Here is a 25,090-nt window from a genome sequence, read left to right as displayed (position 1 = left end):
CTCAGTCACTTTGTTAGTCATTATGATGATTTGCTCATTGCAGTTCCGGAATCTCAGCTCGAGGGACTCGAATTGATCACCCAAAACAAAATCTGAATACATAACCATGATAACTGCGATTCTGCCTAGTCTCCATTGGTAGCCCACAAGGGCTGGTATCAAGTTCGATTTTCATATTATAATTATACCTTGTATTTAGATGTTTTCATCGAAATGCCCGTATACCTGAATATGGTATGCGTATGTCAGTTAAGTATCTAAACCATAACAAATTGTAATCGTAATCTAAGTGCCAAGAATCTCATGATTTGAATAAGTGTGAACACCAAGACATGTCGTGATAAGGACTTTAAGACAATTGGCATCGTCATTATAAAACAAACTCCTAATTGTAAGACATGTTTTAAATTTTAGATAAATTAATGTCTATGCTGGAAACATATCTTTTTGATGATTCATGATGACGTCACTGTTACATGAATAGTGTACGCATGGAAATATGTAGGCCTATTCGTTTAAATGCATACAAACAACTTGTTAAATCCTCTTACATTTTTTTAAGATATGGTGCATACTTTAGAAATGTACGTAGCATGCTTTTGTTTTTTGAGGCTTTGTGTACTGGCAAAAAGCATATCTTATTCTTATAGATTATGTGAATAAGTACGTATTCAAGTACGTTTTGAATAAAACGTATCCAGACAAATGTATATCATATTTTTACCTCTTCCTTCATGCAGATGTATGCTCTTGCCTAGAGGGTTTGTTTGATAGATAGTGTTAGTGCTCACCTCATTGGAAAGGTAATTGGGTAAATATTTGGTTTTAGTATGTCATTCAAACACAACTATAAGTTAACTTCTACATTAACATTTCAAAACTCACAAATTCCACGCACACATTTCATGATTCACAGGATCCAAATTACACCAATCTTATTTACTTTGCAGAGTGCAACAACAGCATAAGTTTGATATACTGAGCAAACAGGCTTGCATTAGTTCGCACTATTCAAGGTTTAAAGTAGTTAAGTAACCAAATTGTACCTTGTTATGTGATGTGAAGTATATTTACCTTATAGGTATAATGATGCAAATATGTGGTTCTTATTTCATCCATAACTGCTGCAAAATTGCTTCTTTAAAGGAGCCAATCAGTGTCACTGCCTGTTCCTCTAGAGACGCAATGTTGCCCAGTAATCTCAAGGTTCACTTGAGGTTATACTGGGCAACATTGCGCCTCTAAAGGCGTAGACAGTGACACTGACTGGCTCCTTTAAGAAGCAATTTTGCTGCAGTCATGGATCAAATAAGCACCACATAGGTGCAACATTATACCTATATATATGGCACAAAATCGCACCCTCAAAAGAGGCTACAATCTTGGAACTTAGGGTGCTTCTTTGCACCCTCACGAAAGGTGTAAAGTTGCACCAAAAGTAGAGGCAAGAGAGGGTGCAAAGTTGCGCCGAAAATTAAAGGGAGAAAGATCGCACCCTCAAGAAAGGTGCATTTCAGCACCAATTAGTGTGGGTGGAAAGATGCACCCTCAATAAAAGGGTGCAACTCAGCACCACTTAGTGTGGGTGGAAATATGTACCCAAGGGAACCACTTCGCACCCTCAATAAAGGGTGCAATGTTGCACCTTCTTTGGCGGTGCAAAGGTGCACCCACAGGTTGCAAGGTTATACCCTTGCGCAAGGTACCACTTTTGCACCCATTTCTCGAGGGTGCAAGATAACGCCCATAGGGAGCCACCAGTGTGACATCACTTTGCACCCTTAAAAGGTGCAAGAATGAATCATTTTTTCTTAGTGTGTACAAAGGGATTGCACAGAATGTGAAATTGACCTATTTGAAAGAGCTGAATGTCCTGAAATACCTCATGCATTAGAAATACAATGAACAAGTGATGCGTCAGTTCAAACAGTGTCATCATTTTTTTTTTCACCAGGAAATGAATAAATTCAATGGCGTACACGAAATCATCCAACTCACAACGTGTGCGATACAATCACTTTTTACCCATTACACCTGTAATTACATCATCACCATGAAGAGGGATTTTGGGTAATTTTATTATCTACACTATACATAGAAAGTGACAAGTGAAGAACAAGTGAATAATGATAGAAGATTTTGCCAAATATCAACTTTGAATACAACCAATGTCAGGTTTCTACCAACATTTTCCGATCCCTAACCTGCACTAGAGAAGAAGTTGCTATATAACTGTATATTTGTACTTTTTTTTGTTTTTCTCTTATGCTCCGGTCATTGTTGTACCCGTGCTCCCCTTCTCAATCTTAAACTCGTTTTTAACCGGGACCTACGCTCAACAAGCTCGCTTTTTAAGTAGGTCCCTTCATATTTCTTTAGCATTCATTCACAGATTCCAAACTGAACAGATCGACCACTATAATTATGTTTTACATATTTGCAATATTCTATGTATGTCATGTATTTCATTTAATTTTGTTATATTTGATGTAATTTTTCATCGAGAAATATGAAAATAAATTGAAATTGAAATTGAAATTGAACATTTAGGAGTGGACGATAGCTTGCTCACAAATTCTTTTTTTTTTCCTGTCAACTCTAATTCTTCCTTGACCGTGGATTCTATGCTTTTACAACTACAACGTTGACATGCAATGGTATCGAAAAGACGATAGTGCATGAACACTGATGATGAAAAAATAATAAACATTCTAAAAAAAAAATACATATTTTGGATGGCTATCAATAAAAGGCGAATAGAAGTGAAAATTGCAACAAATGTCATATTATTTCAACACTAAACAATGAAATACATAATTATAAAAAAGGCACTTGAACCAAGCATACTAACATGACTAATGATCTATTATGAACCTTCAGGAAATAGATCGTTCTTTTCACGGTTCATTGATTTATCCAACCCGTCAATCTCCTCATGATAATCATAGGGTCATTGTCAAATCTATGCTTGCTCATTTTCTTTTTAACACTTTAAAGTTACACTGACAATGCAATCTTTGCTGAAACATCTGTTTCGTTTCTTACACATAGCGGGTGCTCGATGCAGGAGATGTTTTAAAGGGATGGTATAGCATGGGTGGAGAATAGAATGAGAATTGGGCTTTTAACATTTTGCGAGATACCAAGAAAAAAAAAACAAAAAACAAAACTACATGGCATACCATTCAGAGGAATTCAAAGTTTATCAAATGAAAATCGGTTTCGGAATGGTTGAGACATCCAAAAACAAAGTGATCCTAATAAAAGGTGGGTCCCACCTTTTATTAGAATTGCTCTTTTTTGGATATCTCAGCAATTTCAAAACCAATTTTCATGAAATAAATGTTGGATCCCTCTTGGAATTACATGTGCTTTCATATTTCATGAAGAGGTTTCTCATATCCCCCCCCCCCTAAAAAAAAAAAGAAAAGAAAAGAAAAAAAAAACGTTAGAAACCTGAAGTTAGGTCTCAACCAGAAGTAGGCGGCCCCTTTAAAGGGAAATGAGTGATTTCCTCGTATATTGGAGTCATGAAATGATGCCGCGAAGGGGTGGGAATGCGGCGCGGGTGGGGAAGTAGCATAAATATGAAAAACGCAATGGTCAAACGCGGCTGTATAAAGCAATGCACCAAAACGTTTATGGAATTAACACATGTGACTTTTTCCATTGGTCCTACAGGTTGTATGAACCTTCTTTGTATGACAAAGGGTGTGGCTACGCAAGGTAACTGATCTACAGTGTATATGGTGTGCTACACAGTTGGGTTCTTTGTGTTCATTGGATTAAGTTTGTCACCTTCAGCGGCCTGTGACTGTTACTAATTGGATAGTCCACAGCCTATAAGGAGAAGAAATTTCAGTACTTTTGGTTTATATTCTCCTGCGTATCAGGGCAATTACCCCCCCCCCCCCCGACAATTACCGCTTAATTATCTAAATACTGGTTAGTGATAAGGTTAGAGTAAAAGAATAGGGTTCGGGTTAGCTTTAGGGTAAGAATTTGGATTAGAGTTTGGATTAGGATTATGGTTAGGCTAGGGGAAGGGTCCGGGGTACTTGCCAAGGGGGTACTTGTCCTGGAACCATTCTCGTCATTATAATAATAATATTAATAATACTGGCAATAGCAACACAATAATAATAAACATTATCATGATAATCATTATTATTATTATTATTTCCCTCGACATAAATGTAGAACAAAAAATAAGTTCCTTACATGCTTTACTTCAGGTTAATTTCGATCGAAATTGGGACAGCTAGTCGAAGTGGAACGGTATGACCTGCAAGAGCTCTAAATATTGATTACATCAATCAAACTCCAGTACGTGATCATAAAATTAATAAGAATCATCTTGCTATACACTGTTCTGAAGGAAAGCCCAAAGGCAATAATACACTAGCCTTAAGGCCTCCACACATTGAGCCCGGTAGCGGCAACGGTGCTGTTAAAGAAATAAATCAATAATTTTTGTACAAAATCACCCAAAAAACTACTCATATGTCAAAATCAAGGTGGAGATTTATTTTGTGTATTGGCGGTGAAGTGATATTGTAACAGAACCACACATGGTTCCTTTTGACGCACCATAGCAAAAAAAAAAAAGAAAAAAAAAGGAAAAAAAAAGGGGGTCGTTGCCGTTACCGTGCTCGTTGTGCGGAGACCTTAATGCGCGTGCGCTAGCGCACGCACACACACACACACACACACCCATATCAGCATTTATGTATAATATATACATATATTATTTACAATGATATATTCATACATGTATGTAACATGACAGTGATATAAAGTATAAATTATATCATATTACGGACATATAAATGAGAGGAAGTTATCAGTGAGACTTCGAAGGACTTTGGGACTGGGATGTACGCCGTCTGGGAAATTTTGGCTGACGGTAACGTCCCAAGCGTCGATGAATCCCACGCGAGGATAATCCGCGAATATTTCTCTCATCTTTTCATCGATGGTCTTGATATACCACTCGCTATTTTGGAGAACATGAACAATATGGGCGTATTCTCTGGTATTAGCGCTCTTTATCACGACGAGCGTGTTCGGACTTTTGGCATGCAATCTCTTTATGGCTGCTTTGATATCTCTCATGCGACGTTCGTACATTTCCAGGGAATATATCGTAAAATGTGTTCCAATTGATAACAAAATGATCGTGTAGTCATCAACTTCTAGGTCGTTTAGTCTGTTGACGACGTAATGAACTGGGTCCCTGCGCAAGAATTTTGACGGGCGCGCAGGATGACCGTGAAAGTTGAAAGTCATCGTGATATTGTTCTGCAAGTCTTTGGCAATCAATGGACCAACGATAGACTGAGTGGTATCTATCGGAATATTCCCTTTAAGGCTTGGGTGGGCTGACGTGAAAAATATGTAAAACTGCCTCGCTGTCGAATCTCCGAATATGCGGACGGATTTGTGGCTCAAGCACGCGAGGGTGGACTCAGCGTTGAATCTGCGAATTCGACATTGGTCCGAGTACCAGACGTCGTTATGAAAAAATCCAGATGGAATAGTGTTCTTAAGGTGCTGTCCAGGCTGGCAACCGGGGAGAGATTCTTCGTAACGAGTCAAATTATTTCTCCAATCTGGAAATTTGACGCAGAGAAAGAGAGGAAATAATGTAAACCGGAGAGTAAAAACAGATCACATATCGTACTCGCGAATATTTTACTCATAAATTATTTTTTATACTGTAACGTTAAATCAACATTTTGACGTTATGATTTCTTGACTTTAGTGTAATACATTTAAGAAATCATTATTCCAGGCACACGTTCTGGCATTACAAGCATGTGGGATTACTAAATGTCAGTTTTGAGACAGAAAAGACATCAGCACGCAAAGTTACCGAAACAGTAATAAATCGGTACAAGAAGTAGAATTCATGGCATAATCTACCATTTGAAAATGAAAAAAAAAACAGCATTAGTGCTCCAAACTAGTTTGAAAATGTGAGTTTGAGCTAGAAACACAGAAAGTAAAAATTTGAATAAGTATAGCCGATGTCAAAGTATTGTTAGATATACAAAATGAACAATAGTTATAAAGAGAATGTTTCCTGAATAAACCGTCTACACTTATGGTTTATGGTTTTCGGTTTTTCCTTATATTTTAGGTTTTATTGCAAAAATCTTATATGGTAGGATGTTTTGTGATATAACTGATCTACACATAACATGCATCAAATGTGATATCTTGAACATTTTTAAAATTACTGCTCCCAAAGGTAAACATCACCTTTAAAGGGGAAGGCTAGTAACTGATCAGTGGGAATCAGTGGAAATGCTGGGAGATGATTGTTCCAATCCTTATGGGATTCATTCAAGAGTTCATTGTATATCTATTGTTGTGTGAAAATGATTTGCTTCAGAATGGTCTCATATTCAAGTAATGTGCAGATTAATGCTCCGTCACTGACCAGGGACGCTCACCTGGAAGCATTAAACTGCACATTACTTGAATATGAGACCATTCTGAAGCAAATCATTTTCACACAACAATAGATATACAATGAACTCTTGAATGAATCCCATAAGGACTGGAACAATCTTCTCCCAGCATTTCCACTGATTCCCACTGATCAGTTACTAGCCTTCCCCTTTAAGCTAGAGTTAGTTCTTTAATTTCATTTTGCGGAGGAAATAAGAAATTCCGCATTCCCAAATTCTTATTTCACACCTGAGTGCAATGTCATTTTTCATCTTTCTGCCTTCTTATAGATATGTTTGAGCAGTCATTACACTTTCCTAATGCCTGGTCACCTGTTCGCCCTCAACCAATCATTTGAGTATACAATATGCTTCATCATATTTTGCCTCGTGAATCAAAAAAAAAAAAAAAAAAAAAAATATATATATATATATATATACTATTCACCGAGGGGTAAAGCCCCATGCGTGAATAGTACTTTTGGAGGTAGCAAAGTCTATGATTTTGACCAGAAACTTTCAATAAGGCAGAGTATTAATTGTTTTATATCTTGATCAAAAATGTCAATATAAAAAGGGGAACATGTGAGGTGAGAAGTTGTGTGGTGGATGCGATTTTGTGGAATGATCCAACACTGACCAAACGAAACGGGGCACGATGTCAGAATTGCTTCATGACGTTAATATTGTTTTGGTTGAAATTTTATACATTTTACAGAGTGACGGTACGAAGCAGTGCGTCTGAGGTCAGAAGCATCGTAATGTAAGTGGGTGTCCGTTGCTCAAGTGGGTATATCATTGGCTTGGAGATTTGGTGGCGACCTGGCGGCCACTGATGTTGTGGAGACGTCTCGGCGACGTCTTGGCGGCGTCTCCGAGGAGTCGCGAGAAAATCGAACATGTTCGTGTTTGTTTGTTTGTTTGTTTTTCAACGACTTTTCCAGTCTCCCAACTGGTCTCGGAGACGTCTCCACGACTGACGTGTCGTCGACATCTCCTTAGTTGTGTCCGAGCCTCGGAGACTATTTTTTTTTTCACGACGTCTCGAAGACGTGGCAGGAGCGACCTTCCGACGACGTCCTTGCTGCATGCTTCCGGGCGAATAAGGTGTCACCTTGTTGGAGACATTTTGGACGTCGGCCTGGAGTCGCCTTCTAGTTGAGAGAACAAGCCCCCCTTTTTTGTCTTCTTGAGCCGCACGGAGCGCGATAGGCCTTCTTAAGGCACCGAACAAGAATTGTTACGTCTACGTTTACTTATTTCAATTCTATTTTGAAAATCATTGTGAAGTTCATAAAAGGCCGGTCTTAGTTTATAAATAATACAGAAATGTGTGTGTGTGTGTGTGTGTGTGTGTGAATGTGTGTTCACATTATGCTTAGTCTCATTTTTCTGAAAGAGAGAAGAGTAGTGTAGAAGAGTAGGAACATAAAACCGTCTAGCACATATTTCATCACAGATATCATACACACCTGTCATATCACCGACAACCTTTACAACTACATGAGAACTCGTAAGCAGTTTCTTGTGTCTGCAAAAAAAAAAACAAACACATTACATAGATTAAAGCTAATAACAAGGGAATACGGAAAGGCTGTATGATTTGGAATTGAGCGTCAAGGGCAAGATTTGCAGTCTTATCATTTTTCCGAGGCAACTGTAACTTTTTTTTTTCAGACAGGAGTAGTTAGCAACACGTGTCGCAATTGATAGTATTGGAGATTGCAGTAACAAAGCAGATACGTGAGCCCCTCCCAATATATGGGACCTTTGTGACAATGATGTTGGCTAGTGTATTACACTGTATTACCATTACTTTCTATTACTTTCTATGTTAAACATACTGTATCTTGGTCATATGTTTCTCAGGACAACACTGTTGTCATAACACACACATTCTCTGTGACGCATGCAATGATTGCATTCATTGCGAATAGGAATACAGCAGAATCAAATATTCATAGGGGCAGAGATATTAGCAAAATAAGCGGCAATATGGATTACTAGTACTGTATATTAATGATGATGATAATAATGATAATAATAATATTACATTTACATCGCGCTGATATACGCGCTCAAGAGAAGATATACAATATGTATAAACCTAGCTACAACAATGATTTAAGTAAAATAAAATACATTGCATGAAACATTGTATGAAAATAGCAGTCAATCAGGGGAGTTTAGCATAAAATACTTTAGTTAGGATTTAAGGGATTCTGGTGATGACATATTTTGTGGAATTCCGGATCCTAATTCGCAAATTGTTCTAAAGTTTAGGGGCACAGACAAAAAAGGCAAATCGAGTGCATATAAGTGCGAGGATTAGGAGTATATTGGGGATGAGTATCTTTACTTGACCGTAAATACGGGACGGAATCACTGTGCAATCATAACATATCAATAATCATTTCATGTCATTCAATTTATTTATTTCCATATCCAAATAATACAAAATTATTGTAATATACTGAGTCACAAACAATACTGGGCTAAAAGAATACTTACGAGCTAAAATACTCTTGTTCTTTCAGTGTGATGGCACCCATGGTGTATTTTGTTGACTTGGTGTTATCAGTGGTGTAGAGTCTCCAATCCTCGCAGCTTAGACCGGGGTTCGACGGGCGGACACAGTACAACGGGTACCCGCTGCGCTCGTCTGTATAGTTACAAACTGGGCCCTGTACGATCAGCACCCATATACGAAATGGTAAAAGAGTAATACACACACACACACACTCATATATATATATATATATATATATATATATATATATATATATATACACACAAATCAAATATCGGATGAAGTATCAAATATAATCAATTACATTCATTATGTATATGATTTACATGTATTATGCATAATTATAGACAAACATTTACTTATAAACATATTATGTCAACGAGTTTTATTGATATAAGAAAAGTAGAACACGGCCAGTTTTCTGGTGATCTGTTCATTTTGTAGGTAAAACGTTTGTTTACCATTGGGTGCAGTAATTTCAAAAAATGCTCGAGTTATCACATGACTGATGGGTATGTATTGGTCAGTTGCATCACAAAACATCCTACCATATGAAAATTTCGCAAGAAATCCTATTATGGAGATATCACTATTTTTCTCACTAAAACCATAACTGTTGACGGTTCATTCTAGAAACATTTATCATTATATCTATTGTTTGAATTTTGTAAGTTTAACTTAACATTGATTATATTGATTAACATTTTTACATTAGTTGTATCATTCCCTAACTCACATTTAAAAACTATTTTGAAGAGCTAAATTTGGTTTTTGTTTCATCTGCAAATGGTAAATAATGCCTTTATTAACTATACTCGCCTCCCGTATGACCAGAGGAACGCACATGACGTCTTCAGTCAACTTTTTCGTGCCATTGCCAATCCCCAAGAACCTCCCGGCGAAGACGACCCGCCCTGGCTCGATATCTCGGATCCTCTCCAGCACATGCACGGCCTCCCTTGGATGGACCAACCTGACAAACACCTGTACGTAACCGGGCCACTTGAGGGTGGCTTCTGCCAGGTATTGACCGTTTCCAAGGTAATTACTAACATCAAACCCGACTGAAGACTTGGTTGCCTTGGAGAATAGCTTGACCCGGAAGTAGTCCCCCTTGCTTGATTTGAGTTTGTTGTTCGTATCCCTCGCAGTTATTAAGATCCGAAGAGTGTCGTTGACGTTATAAGTTTCTTTTGGCTCTAGCACCTCAAACGTTGAAAGCGTAATACTGGTGTAACTGAAAACATCAGATTTAGAATCTTTACTCGTGCTGTTCGTGACTGTTGAAATGTTTTCGGCTGTTCTGCTGAAGACCTTTATAGGAGTAAAAAGAAAAACATAACAAGAAACAAAAACAAAAAACCAGGATATCATCATTAGACCAACGATATGGTTATATATATGGGTGAAAACGTTGAACGATGTACAATTGGCCATTTTCGGGCTTTGCGATATTCAAACCCTTGTAAAATTGTCACATGGGGGTGTTTTTCATAGTTTTAGGTATCATTTGGTAGGGGAGGGTTGTGCCTTTCAGAAAATATATACTTTGTATTGTTGTTACTGCATTTCCTTAAAAAATAATGCCTTAAAGCTGAAAAAATTGACAAAAATGCATATTTTATGAAAAAATCCCAGAATCACACGTCTCAATTTTTGTTCTAATCCAATTCTACAGCTTTGTTTTTCCTTGTGAGTAAGCCCACATAGTTCAACTATTTAATCAAGTACTTCTGCCATGAACTTGTGTATTATTTATCTTATCAGGAACTTTTGAGTTCACTCATGTCTGAAAAAGTACGTCTCTGAATGAATTATCTTTTCCTTGACGCAAAAAATTCAGGATGAATATGAAAACATGTAAGGCTATATTTATTTAGCGTCTTATTCATACTACCATTCCATCAAAATTTGTGAGTGAGCCATATAAAATAATCGCGTGGTGGCTCATTAAAGAAAATCATACTGAATAACCATCAGAGACGTTCGATTGGTTAATGGTGTCATTAATGAAAGTGGATTATGCTTGAGATAAAAACTGGCGATCAGTATGTCAGTGTGAGCCAGGCAACTATGATGATTGGCAACTTCAGTAGCATACTGTCCACAAAAAAGTGTTCTGGTTGAAAACCCACATTGGCGAATGTCTCTGATCAAAACGAATGTCCCTGATTGGAAATCTCTGAAGGGATATTCCTTCATCTGACACTTACGCACTGCATGATACTTTATTTGCGTGCTTATTTTACGCACTGACGCGCCATTCTGGAATCGAGTCGGAACAATTCAACAACGGAAATGCCGACAAATTCTGAAAATGTGAGTAATAACAAAAACTTAGCTGGTGTTTGTGCCGATTTATAAGAGTTATTATTCTGTAGATTTGCCAATTAGTATCATTTGTGAAATTATGTATTGTAATCTTTGGATTAGAAATGAATGAAAGAAGGATAGACAGTAAAATAGTAAGAATCTGCGTGAAGATCAAAGACCGCACGTCTCTGAGCAAAATGAAAAACGTCTCTGATAATTACTGTCTCATGAAATAAAGACATCCACTGTACAAATTATGAGAACATTAAAGTAAAATTAGCTCTGGATGGGTGCGGTTAGTATAATAGGAACAAGTAGAACACACTTTACACGGGTGTGTTATAATATTAAGAAAAATGAAGCTTCCTGAAAGATGTTGAAAATATGTAGAAGAGTTTCAAATTTAAGGTTTTCTGTTGATTGAGCAAGTTTAAACACATTGCCTGGACAGAAACTATGTTTTATGACTAGTAATAGGTCAATAGTCTATAATTATAATGTAGTAGCCACTTTAAATTACGTATGTTTTGTGAGAGAAGCAGAAATGTAAGAAAAACAGGTTTGGGTCAGGGACGTTCTCTGAACAAGTAGGATCTGTTCTCAAACCAATATTAATGACCCATCATGGCGAATTGCTGCCTACGTATGTAGCACATAGGTTCCTCAATCCAAATATAGTGCCAATATCTTATAAAAATAAAACCCATTAAGTACTGATAAGCAAAGATGTTTACGTCAGAGACGTTATACGGGACGTTTTACGTAATTTCAATTACTACAATTAGGAGTAGATCTTTAATTATTCCACAGTAGATGACCCTCGTATACATACATTATTGTAGGTAATTTGCGCAATCTACAAACAATGTTGATTTTATAATTTTGATCAGAGACGTTCATTTGTGCATGCATTGTTCTTCCAGTGTATGGCAAGTTAACTTTAATATCATTTTAATTCATTTTTTTTTTCTTACAGCAAGATGGGAAGACCAGATGGATTTTAAACACTCCGAATATTAGAATTTCTTCCTGTTAGGATCTTTAGTCTCAGTCATGTTCATGCGACCTACAAGTTCAAGGCCACGGCCGTGGTACTGGCAAGACCGGACGGATATCTTGGAAGTGCCTTCCGTTTAAAAAAAAATAATGACTATCCCAACTCCGGTTTCAGGTAGCAAGCGACACAGTTGGTACTATGCACTGATTGAGGACATTGAGATACCAAATGGAGGAGAAATTCAGTTCAATGTTATAATGCGGACTCTGTTTTTAATGCACATCACTGCGTTTCCTTCTGAGCCTGTGAAATTTGAGGCTTACACGCTAGAAGTAAAGGTTCAATTTGCACCCAATTTGAAACAATGGCAGCACACCTGCGGGGCACACTTGCACCTTTAATTATGCTTAATTGCACCCTTACTTAACTGTCTTTTTGAATTTTTGCTCATTTCTGCAAACAAGTTCTTGTATAGTGGATAAAAATATGCACATGAGTGAGCTAACCATGTCATAACTTCACAATTTTCCATTGATTGTGTACAAAAAATAACGAAAATTAAATGTTTCTGGCATTGAAATCTGAAACATGATGCTATTCCTGGTTGATTACCTTCGGAATAGTGATCACTTAGATATACCCGGATTTAAGCCTAGGGCATAATTATGTTTGAATGAAAAACTGGAAATTTCAAAATGTCATGTACAAATGTTAAGGCAAGTTGTGAGGGGATGACATGCTCACTTTGTCATTTGCAGATTCATAATGACCATTCAAAAACTGTTTACTGAAAAACTAGGGAAACTTCAAAATGTCATAACTTCTTCATATTTGTTGAGCCCATAAGATTTTCTTTCTTATACATTTGGGCTGAATTTCCCCTTTAATGAAGCTTTTTCCTTTAGAAGTAAGGTGAAATAGTCTAGTAATATTTTTGAGGTTTGTAAGCCAAATATATGAGTAAAGGAAAAATACCAACGTCTGTGATGAAACAGGAAAACGTCTACACTGCAAAAAGTCCGGTGTTAAATATGAAACACCGAACTGGTGTTAAATTTCCGGTGCTCATTCATGGTGTTAGATTAACACCTCCGGGTGTCATTTCAAAATACAAAATTGTTTTTTTTTTTAATACTAGTAGTTTCTTAGGGACTGAATTTCTTGTTAATTCTGAACAAGACGATGAAGAATTTTCCGATAAAGTACTTGATTTTTGAAAAAAAAAGTGTAAACACATTTACACAGTAACACCAGTTGGTGTGGTCTCCTGTTGAAGCTGGACGGGTGTTATACCATTGAAATTAACACCACCAATATCAAATCAACACCATGCGGTGTCATTAATGAATTAACTCTAGCGCAGTGTCAAAAATATCACCAGCCACAGTGTCAAATTAACACCACGAAGTGCTAAGTGAACACTTTTTAACACCGTCACAATACATATTCTACACCTGTGGATGTGGTCCTTTATTGAAGCTTGATCGGTGTTAGATTTAACACCCATGGTGTTAAATCTAGCACCGATGTTTTTACAGTATATTAAGAATTTCCCTTACCTAGTTTCCTCTAAAACACTATGTATCGCCTTTGAGTTGAAGGAAGATTAATAATCCCCTAACGATGTGACAGATAATATGTGATATTGTTATGCTATCATTGTCAACCTCTTGAAAGAGCTTTTCAGTTCACTTTTGGTCAACAAACAGTTGGTATACCACACCGTTGATATACTTTTGAGTTTGGGTTGTGGCAAGTGCATTACATTGTTAACAATTTATATCTGCCATAGTGTACAAAAAATGTGCAGCGAAATTTGATGCTTCTAGGATGAGCAAAGGTTAATCACAGCTTTCTGAGACAACATCATAACAGTGGCCAAGGTACGGTCCCTAATAAAAATCTGAATTGGCCTGACATACTCATACAATCATATTTTAGGCTTATAAGGGGTCAAACCAAATTAGTATCAATAAATTCGTGTTTACCTTTGTTATAGATTTGGACTACATTTGAAAGCAAACATACAAAATTGATAGCGTGTGGGCACACCTGCATATTGTACACCTGAAGGTAAAATGCAAAGTAGTGGTCATCATTAACAAAAACAATTCTTGACATTTAGGCCAAGGAAAATGATTTCTCTATGAATGTGGAATGTCGAGTTACGAGCATCTTCTAAAATAGGGAGTTTGATGTTTAAGTTTAGTGATAACTAACAGCCGAAACGTCCCTGATGGAAAAGCAAATGTCTCTTATATAAACAAGTTATTAGGTAAAGTAGTTGAAATTGAAAGTTGTTCATGTAATTTTGTTGTGTGTCATTCAAAAGTGTTGTAAAGATCTAAATAGTATATCAAGAACAGGCTTGTTGTTGATTTTTGGTGCAGAAATCGAAATTTCTCTTACAATTTCGAGATTTGTAGTTACAATCAGTTAGTATGAAAAATAATTAGGTGATCCGAGTATCCTCTCGGATCACCTTCTGTTTCTGTTCTTCTTTCTTTATTTCTCCCCAAAAGTTGTGCAGAGGTTAGCTCAGAAAGTGCTATGTCTATCAAGTTCAAACTTATACCATGTATGTATCGTGTCGCAAAGATGACAGATCTAGTAAAATCATAGTGATCAGTCGACCGTGACGTCACTATGACGTCATTATATGAAACACATTCTCAATCATATCTCATTAATTGAATGAAATTTTTCAATGAAATTTACGTCACATCAAGTCAAGCGCTTTGTACTCATATTCTCAAAATTAATCTATATCTTAAAATGTGCGCTACGCGCGCGTTAAAATATTTGTATGCTCCAATCGAGCTCAATTTTTTTTTGCACACGTTTCAGACCATTTGGAGCATTTTCTGAAAAATTGAAAAAATCGGACGGACGCGTACGCGCGCGCGCATATACGCACGCACAGCTCATATGCAATAGAAATTTCTCATTTTTTCACTTTGATCGGATGTCTGAAATGTCAAGGAATATTTCTACCAAGTTTCAAGTAAATCCGATTGAATATGACGTCATACGGGCACGTCAAAGTTGAAATTCCTCGCGCGCGTCAATGGCGTTATACAGTGCAACTATGCCAAAAAAACCGCCAATTTTAAATCCGAATTTACTCGTCAGGATGGACGGTGACCCCCCAATTTCTTTACATATTCTGAAAGCTGATGAGTTGTACATGTCATGTCATGGGTTAGCGATGCTGGCAAAATGATGAAAAGATATCAAATTTCTTAATAAAATAAAACAAGTAAATTTTCAAAATGACGTCATCAAATTTCAAGTTTACTCGAGAGTATCTCACTAATCCTTTGCCAATTTTCACCCAGATTTCAGTATGATGTAGTTTATTTAATGTTCTTTCAAACGTAAATTTACAAAATTTTGATTGGATGACGGCATCACCTCATAAAAATGGATTGAAAGTAATCTTGACAAATTTGACCAGCTTACGTGTTATCTCTATGGGAGTGCAGTTTTTCTGGAAATGAAAATTGACATGACTATCTTTATCGAGCACTAGCTCACTTACCCTTCAGTGAATTTCTCCCAGATTTTAATATGTTGTAGCTGAGACTTTGCGCTATCGTTAAAGCGTCCTCCGTATTTTCATACGACGTCAAAATTACGTCCAAAAACCTGGCTAAAATTAAAGCTTAGCTTCGATGTATTTTCATATTTCTTTCTTTTTGCAACTTTCTTTGCAATAATTCAAGAAAAACAGCTCCTATCATCCCCATATACTGCACATGTTTAGTTCATGTCTCGCACATCATTTCCTAAGATAACAACTACTTGATAGGACACCATCTTGGGTATGTAAATTAGGGTCAAAGGTCATAAATGTTTCATCCTGTATCTTGGTGAATACCTGCCCTATCTTTCCCATATTTTTCACACGTAAAGATGATGTCGCAAGAATCATTTCACAAAATAACCACTTTTTCCTCGGATGCCATCTTGGGAGTGCAAAGGTGGGTCAAAGGTCATATGTACTTGTTGCTGTATCTTCGTTATAGTGTATACAAAATTTGGTACCAAAGATGGCAGATATGACTCCCTTTTCTAGATGAGAATCCAAACATCACACGGCCATTGTCTCTAAACACAGATGAAACTTGTATAGTCATGCCTATTGCGATCGGGACTCGAATCATTGATTTTAAAAAAATCGGATCACCTTAATTTGTCGGTGATGACAAATTACAATCTCTAGTTCAAGTTGAAATTACCATTCTGAATTGTTGACAAAAGGTTAGCATGTGTTTAATAAAGGAATAATGTTGTTTGCTCACAAAACTCTTATATGGATCAAAGGACATCATTTGTATTGTCTATGTCTGAGGAACGTCTATGAGTGAAACCAGAACGTCTCTGATCAAAACATGGCTTACTTCCAGCATCTGTATAGGGCTTTTATGGTGATTTGATCAAACGAAATGCACTAAATTCATTATTAGTATCTACTGAACATTAACATTTAAACAAATGAGACCCCTGCTATATGTTTTGTTCAAATGAGATGAAAGTGAAGATAAGAATACGAAAATCTCTGCTTAAATGACAAAAACACCACTTTTTCTTTAACTTCCGTGTGTATTAGCTTTTGTAAACTTCACAGGAGGTAAACAATATTTTATGAACAAATTAACTCAGTCTTTGAAAGTATGAACAAGATTAAATTATCTTCATTTGAATGCTCTTTCACCCTTCATTTGAATTTTCACTAAAACAATGTTTATTCTAGTCAGAGACGTTCGCCAATATGTCACAGTTCTATTTAACCTCGAATAAAAACAACACCCTTGGAGATATCCCAGTATAATTGGGTTTGCAATAAAGCTGACATCAATGACATTTCACTGAGATATATTTATATCAGTGAGTCACATGTTTTAATTTTGACCCCTGATTTTGCCCAATTGTACATCGTTCAACGTTTTCACCCATATATATATATATATATATATATATATATTACAGGGCTCGATTCTAACGGTGGCCCGGGGCCACCAAAAATGAAAGTCGGGCCACAAAATTTCAAAAAAAGGGCAAATTTGGTGGCCCGCCTTGGGCCACCAAATATTTTTGAAAAGTACTTGTATGTCAATAAATTTGTAACTTTTTAGCAGTTAAATTTGTTTAAAGCATGGATGAAAAGGACTGAATGAGTGCCTGAGAGTAAGTGTTTAGAGTTTGTTGAGGTTTATTTATGAGAAGATATGTCCAACTTCCAAGTCTTATCATGATGAAACTTAGATATCTGACTCATTAAAAAAACAGAACTTTTAATGCTTTTAATTGGATTTTTCTTTTGGGCCACCAAATTTTTCTCTGGGGCCATCACAAATTTGAAATTGAGGATTTTGGTGGCCCCATCGGGCCACCAAACAAAAAAGTTAGTGTCGAGCCCTGAATATATATATATATATATATATATATGTGTGTGTGTGTGTGTGTGTGTGTGTAACACATTTGTATACTTGTATAGACTAAACTCAATCTCCTAAGGTCATCTATCCCCCACTAATCCAATCCAGCTAAAAGCAGGATTCAGGAACACGTTTGTCTCAATTTACTTTGAAACTGCTGCCGAAGTTTTGAAAAAGAAATGAAACCCACATAATCTTAATATGGAATTTTGTTGACGTAGAAGTCCGACAATGATTTGCTCTGTTTTCCTCAATTCTAAAAGGCGGCTGAAGAATCTAACCAGAAATGAATTCGTAAAAGATTTCGTTTATAATATTCAACAAATTAAAAATGTCAACACAATTATTTGACAATTTAACAATAATTATTTCATTGTGTCATAAATGTAAGGGTCGGATTGGACTACGCTTCACATTCACGTTCTATCTGCCATAAAAATAGTAAGACGATAAGGTGATGACAAGGTGAAGACTCACACTCACAATTTTCCCTCAGTATTTATCATTTTACTTTAAGATTACACATTTACTTAAAATTCTACCAACAGTGGGCACCAGATTGTATTTCAATTGTAAAAATGCAACAGCTCTTCACAACGCATCACAATTAGATATACCACGAGTAGCACTTTACATTGTCCTGTATAGTTTTGTATCTCACTTGGATTTTCCCTCAAGGGTGTACACTAGATTGTTGAATTCCACATCTTGAAATGCAACTGCTCCCTCATGTCAGAGCCGGGGGGGGGGGGGGGGGGGGTTCATTATCCCGACCAGGTTCCAGACAAAAACATTACGCTCCGCAGACAAAAATTCTCCCAAATCGATAGAAACGCCCTGCGACAATCACTGCTCCGGTGACATTTGCTCCTACGACGATGTTTTTGCTCCGTCGCAGTTATTTCAGTGAAAAAAAACAACAACAAACAATCCACAAAAACAGAAAAAAACCCAAACTCCCTGGATCGAATTGACGCCCAAAATGAACCTATGTGTACATGTCCTGTGCATTATATAGTTTTCTCATTTCATATCACCTAATCCGTTCCCTCATGATGGTTAAGTTAATTCGTTCTTTCTTAAAAGTTTATTCGCGCTGGCAATGCGCCCATTTTGCTGACGTATTTTGAAGGACGTATCGTTATTTCCCTTTGCACTATACAATTGTACTAGTATTTGCTATAATGTCTCGTAACTATCATTGCGTGTTGGTACTTTGTGATATGTTTGCTGAGGTTTATAGCTCAAATAATCGTGTCATGACTAGTGATGACGGTTTAATTGTGTCGTGTCGGTATACAATGCGCCCATTTTCCTGCAGCATTTAAGACGTTTTGCTATGTATACTATTAATTTGTTATATGATATAGTAGTTGTCTCGAAACTGCAGGCATGTTGGTATTTTGTGATTTGTTTGATATAAGGTGTCTAGCTCTCTATAAATGGTAAAATGATGGTTGTGATAGCGATTCTGAATGTTTGGCAACTGGAAAGAATTGTACTTGAGGACAGATAGTAATTATGATTTAAACATAAAGAGGTGACAAAAATAACAATTAAGACATTTACATTGTACACAAATGTTCATTTTCTCATTTTTGTTCGAAAATTGTTCCAAATATGCAAAAGCTCCCCCGTTTGGGAGGGAGATGCCCTCCGATATCTGATTATGCTATATAGGATTAGATTCACCCTAAAAAGGCCGGGGGGGGGGGGGCAGTGTCCCCCGCGACAATAAATCTGCATACCGTTTCTAGAGTCTAGAAGTTTTGCGCGATTACCTCCAAATTTGGTTAATTTTTGTAAAACAAGTTGATATCTTTCATTTGTACTATTCTATGGTTACAAAAAGTTAAAAGCTGAGTTTTCACCTTAACCAATACTATACCCTTCCTTTTTCCCATTTTGCAACCAAACTCTTCATACATATGTTTATAAGTAATCCGTAGTCCACATATAATAGTCAAACAATATTATCAATAGTAGAACCGAACTCCAGGTATGGGCATCTATCATGCTGTCGATACCAACAGTTTATTTGAAGAACACACAAATTTTCGGGCACCCTGCCTTTAATGTGTGTGTTATTCAAACAAACTATTGGTATACTGACAGCATAATACATGTCCATTTCCGGAGAGATCTGCTCTAGTGTTGATAACATGACGTATATCTGGAATACGTGGTGTCTTCTGTTGTATGTTATATGTTTCATCTTTTCATGTAGAGATATATTCATTTCAAATGATTGAACTTATGTATCTTAATTGATGATGTTTATGATTTTTTTTTCTTACGCGGACTCCCGCTTTCCCTTTCACCCCCACCCTCATTTCTGCCTCTATAATCCATATCAGTACCTCTGTCCTTCTTCCCTTCCTCACTTCCTCTCGAGTCAATATCCTGGCTAAATATGATGTGTTCATAATGGAAATGCTTTTTGTAATTTTATGATTATTTTATCTGTATTGTGTATGTGTTATATTTTTTTGTAACATCGTGCAATTCAGTCTCTGACTGCAATGCGATTGAAATAAAACCATTGTTGAATTGAATTGAACTGGACTTATTGAATTCATTATATCTGCGCGAAATCAGACATACATTTGTGAAAAAAGAAAAATCCAACGTGACAGAGGAACCGGAATCTAATCTTTGGTCACGTGTTTCCCATCTAAAAATCAGATTGCGTGGAATCACCAATGGATGCACCCAGGGAGGTGCACCTCCCTGATGCACCTGAGAAGGTATCTTCTCAAAGAGAATAATCTTCAAATCGGCAACGTTAACAATGGATAATTTGTTATCGATGAGTGTACCTTCTGTGCGCATATATATGCTGACGAGCATGTCTGTTACTAAGCAGGCCAGCACTAGTGGGGTTTTTTTTTTTCGGATGCCCCCACTCCCCAAAATAAAAACAAAGGCAAAAAAAAAAAAAAAAACACACACGAAACAAAACAAAACAAAACAAAACAAAACAAAACAAAACAAAACAAAACAAAACAAAACAAAACACCAGACGGAAGTTGCGATGGAATTTGTATACACCATAAACGCCATACATCATTATTTTCTCTTCAAAGAAATCGTAACTGTGCTATGGTCATATCAGTGACATGTATACATACACATGTGATACATATATATACATAAAGATATACATATATATATATATATAAACCCAAAACAGATAAACACAAGTCTTCTTTAACCCAGAGATTCTCTTTTAAAGCCCCACCCCCTCCTATTCGTTATTCATCAGCTTCGTTAATCCGACAATGAATCCAGGTTCGTTCTTTCGAAGGCTTGTTTCTCCAAATACACATATTTCCCATACCAATATGTTCATTGAATACCAAAGTAAAACAAGGTTTGTTAATCTGATCATTATTTCATTGGCGCTATGGAAGGTTATTCCAAAGGTTCGTAATACCAAAGGTCCGTTAACTAGAAAATGAAAAGAAGGTGTGTACTTAACAAACAGTCGGAATTACGAATTTTGTTTCGTTTATGAATTATAACAAACCTTCGGAATAATTACCTTTTTTTTCACTTTAGGATTAACGAATCTTCGGAATGATTACCTTTTTTTCACTTTAGGATAAACGAACCTTCAGAAAACGAACCTTCGAAATAACGAACGGTATAACCCCTTCCCCTCCCAACACACACGAACACACACCTTTCCATTTATATGGTTGCGGTCAACCACCTGATTGCCTTACTTTAGGGCTTTTTACACTTGTAAAATTTTGCTTAGCCCCGGACCAACGGTGGGGCTAAGGGGGGGGGGGGGGGGGGGGGGGGGGGGCTTAGCCCCACCGTTGGTACGGGACTATCCTTAGCCCACTTTAGGGCTTTTTACACTTGTGTTTCTTAACCCCGGACTTTCTCTGACCCAGGACTATCGTTAGTCCCGTACCAATTTTTTCAGCTTTTTACACTCGCCAATTAGTCCCGTACTATCTCTTGTCCGGGGCTAAGGAGAAATCTGACCTTTTTACACTCGTATTTCTTAGCCCCGGACTTTCCAAACAACATGAATATTCATAATTACGCTGTGTACTGTACACGTACACGCACGCACCGGCAGCACTTGATTACCTCGTTTCTGATTGGTCAGTGAGGGTCGGACTTCGTCTCCGTCGCTTAGCCCAGGATTATTTTTTCGTTCTGTTTACACTCACTTGCTTGGCACCGCAATTGCGGTGCTAACCCCTGCTATTTTGCAGGGCCAGATAGTACCGTACTATCGGTGGGGCTAGCCCACTTTGGCAAAAACGAGTGTAAACAGAAAGTGGGCTAAGGATAGTCCCGTACCAACGGTGGGGCTAAGGCCCCCCCTTAGCCCCACCGTTGGTCCGGGGCTAAGCAAAAATTTACAAGTGTAAAAAGCCCTTAATCTGTTTACACTCGTTTTTGCCAAAGTGGGCTAGCCCCACGGATAGTACGGTACTATCTGGCCCTGCAAAATAGCAGGGGTTAGCACCGCAATTGCGGTGCCAAGCAAGTGAGTGTAAACAGAACGAAAAAATAATCCTGGGCTAAGCGACGGAGACGAAGTCCGACCCTCACTGACCAATCAGAAACAAGGTAATCAAGTGCTGCCGGTGCGTGCGTGTACGTGTACAGTACACAGCGTAATTATGAATATTCATGTGGTTTGGAAAGTCCGGGGCTAAGAAATACGAGTGTAAAAAGGTCAGTTTTCTCCTTAGCCCCGGACAAGAGATAGTACGGGACTAATTGGCGAGTGTAAAAAGCTCAAAAAATTGGTACGGGACTAACGATAGTCCTGGGTCAGAGAAAGTCCGGGGTTAAGAAACACAAGTGTAAAAAGCCCTTTTGAATCATTGTTTCGATATACCAATGTTCACCTTTCAACTCCTCTTTACTTACTTGGCTATTAGCCGAAGCTGCTGGCGGTGGACGGAATTCTTCCCGATTGGAACCGATTGAATATTGGCTGAGGAAAATTGACAGAACAATCACAGATCCCACAAAGATTGTAAGAAAGGATGATTTCGAAAATGTAGACGTCAGATCAGCCATCTGTAATAGGTGGAACGAAAAACACGAATGGAATCAAAGCAGATAAAAAGTTATGAAGGCCTATATACCGCAGTATGAGAGACTGCTTAACTTTTCGGTTAGGTACCTAAAGACCTCGGTAAGTATAGGCCTATTCACATCCATTTCCACCCCCTCCCCCTCCGCTGGTCCGGCGGCACCGTCAAACAATAGTTTTTCGTCTGAAAGCACCAAATTTGGCGCAGATAAGACTGCTATATTCTAAGTAGATTGAGGTCTTAGCGTCCGTAATAAATCTGACGTCTTAATTCTTCATGCAGTTGCAATGGTAATTTTTTTTTTGTCGTTACCCTCCCCCCCCCATATTTCCGATTATACAGTACTAGAATTTAATAGAATGCTGAAACGTAATAAAAGTCACTAAATATGGGATTTGAAACTACTCATTAAAATACAATCTAAGTCCCAGGTATTGAAGGTGAGGATAATACTAAGAAATGGCTATTGCTATGGTAACACTTGATTGTTCCCAAAACTTACATACGTTATGTATAAAGAAACAATGTAAAAACATTATGGAAGTGTCTGAGAATGTTTGTTAATTCGAGTTAAAAATTTTGTTTGCCGCCATCAAAATTTGGTCATGGAAAGTCATATTTTCCCTGTTACACGGTGATTGCCATGGCAACTACACTTTGTAGAAATGGCTGTGCGAGGAGATAAAAGCATTTCTACATCAAATCATTTGTAACACAAATGGATAAGTACTCCAAGTTCAATCACTGGCCCTTTACAATCTCCCGATAAGACACAGTTGTCATGGCAACACCATGCTGGAAGTTTTAACGTGCCATGGGTATGTGCTTGGCTTTGAATCACTAAAAATTGCATATGCGATGTATTTGAAAACGTAAATTCTCTCCGAGACGCATATTTCATTTGTTTATTTATTCCAAAAAAGATCGGTGGCTACAAAAACAAACAAACAAATCGATTAAAGCGTAATCAATCACATAATTCAAGCAAACAAAATTAGAGTTTACATATTTGCCATATCAAGCAGTACATAGAAATGAAAAAGAGAACTAGAGAAACACCTTGTGGCCTTGTATGAAATAAGTTCTCTCAGGTATGTATTAAAGTGCTTATAAAGGCACATTGAGTGTTTTATATTTTCAGACATCAAAACATAATATAGAAATGTAACAATCATTTGAAATTGTGCTTACAAAAGCAATAATGTTCAGTACTTAACAAGAAAATAGTTTGTAATAGATATTTTGACCATCTTTAAATGCTTATGAGACTGAGCATCATTTAATAAGGAATTCCAAACAACATGAAGATTACACCGGAGAGATTTTTTATTCATTCATTTTTTAAAGCAAAAGTTGTATTAATAAAAATCTCAATCATACGAAATAAGTTACTGTTTCAAGTATCATAATGATGGCTGCTATTACTTACGAAAAACTCTTGAGAAATATTGAGAGGTAACAGATTCTAGAAACACAAAAAACAATTATTGAAACAAAAAAATCACGAAAATTCAAAATATTCAACTTTTTAAATAAAGGGGCTGAATGAGCAAAGTAACCACTACCAGTGCAATTACGTTTCTTCTGTTATGTTCATTGCATCTACTCAGCCCTGAATACAAGTTCCTCAAACAACTACACAATGTGTTTAATCAGGTAATATCAGTAAATGATACAAAATAAGAGCAAGTAATGGCAAAATACTTTAATTCAATATAGCGACACACCTGTAAATTTCACTAATAACATAATCTACATGTGTGCTCAATTGTGAATGTTTGTCAATATAAACACCAAGAAATTTAACACCGTCTAATCTTTCTATACAAAGTGAATCGACTGTGATATCAATATTCTCTATTGAATCAAAAACCCTACTCTATTTTTCGTAACAACTTTATCAACTTTTTATTTATTAACTATTTTATTTATTAACTTTTCTTAACTCATGCTCAATATCATACTTCAAATTGTCATTTTCAGGGCGGGAGTAAAATAAAGTTGTGTCATCAGCATACAAAATAGAAAATGAAAAAAAAATTATAAAGAATTAGTTACATTATACATAAATTACATTATATAATCATAATCATCATTAAATGTCATTTTACCTGGTTGACTTTACTTTCCTAATCTGTTTGGTGGTGAACGTTTGTTTGGCTGGTTGTTCTTCTTTTTTATTTACTCTGCAAATAGTGCTAAGTCAGGGTGCCAAAGTCAGATTTCCGACCTATCCTAAATTGTTTTAACGTCCGCGCGATCTTTTTCTATTTTCTATCTAT

At 36.9% G+C, this 25,090-nt stretch overlaps 1 protein-coding gene across 1 annotated transcript; it reads right to left on the bottom strand.

The window, feature by feature from the left end:
* Positions 1-4,815: 4,815 nt before the first annotated feature.
* On the bottom strand, positions 4,816-11,249 carry LOC139743312 (NXPE family member 3-like). The gene is made up of 5 exons (XM_071653834.1): positions 11,235-11,249; positions 9,805-10,299; positions 8,967-9,139; positions 7,928-7,986; positions 4,816-5,612 (listed from the first exon to the last, which is right to left on the bottom strand). Exons 1-5 carry the CDS (start codon positions 11,247-11,249, stop codon positions 4,816-4,818), a joined length of 1,539 nt encoding a protein of 512 aa, XP_071509935.1.
* Between the last annotated feature and the right edge of the window lie 13,841 nt (positions 11,250-25,090).

The sequence above is a fragment of the Diadema antillarum genome, unplaced genomic scaffold (genome assembly GCF_040938485.1).
Source record: "Diadema antillarum isolate AM-2024a unplaced genomic scaffold, OU_Dant_1.0 scf00000004, whole genome shotgun sequence".
NCBI lineage: Eukaryota > Metazoa > Echinodermata > Echinoidea > Diadematoida > Diadematidae > Diadema > Diadema antillarum.
This window is presented reverse-complemented; position numbering and strand designations above follow the sequence as displayed.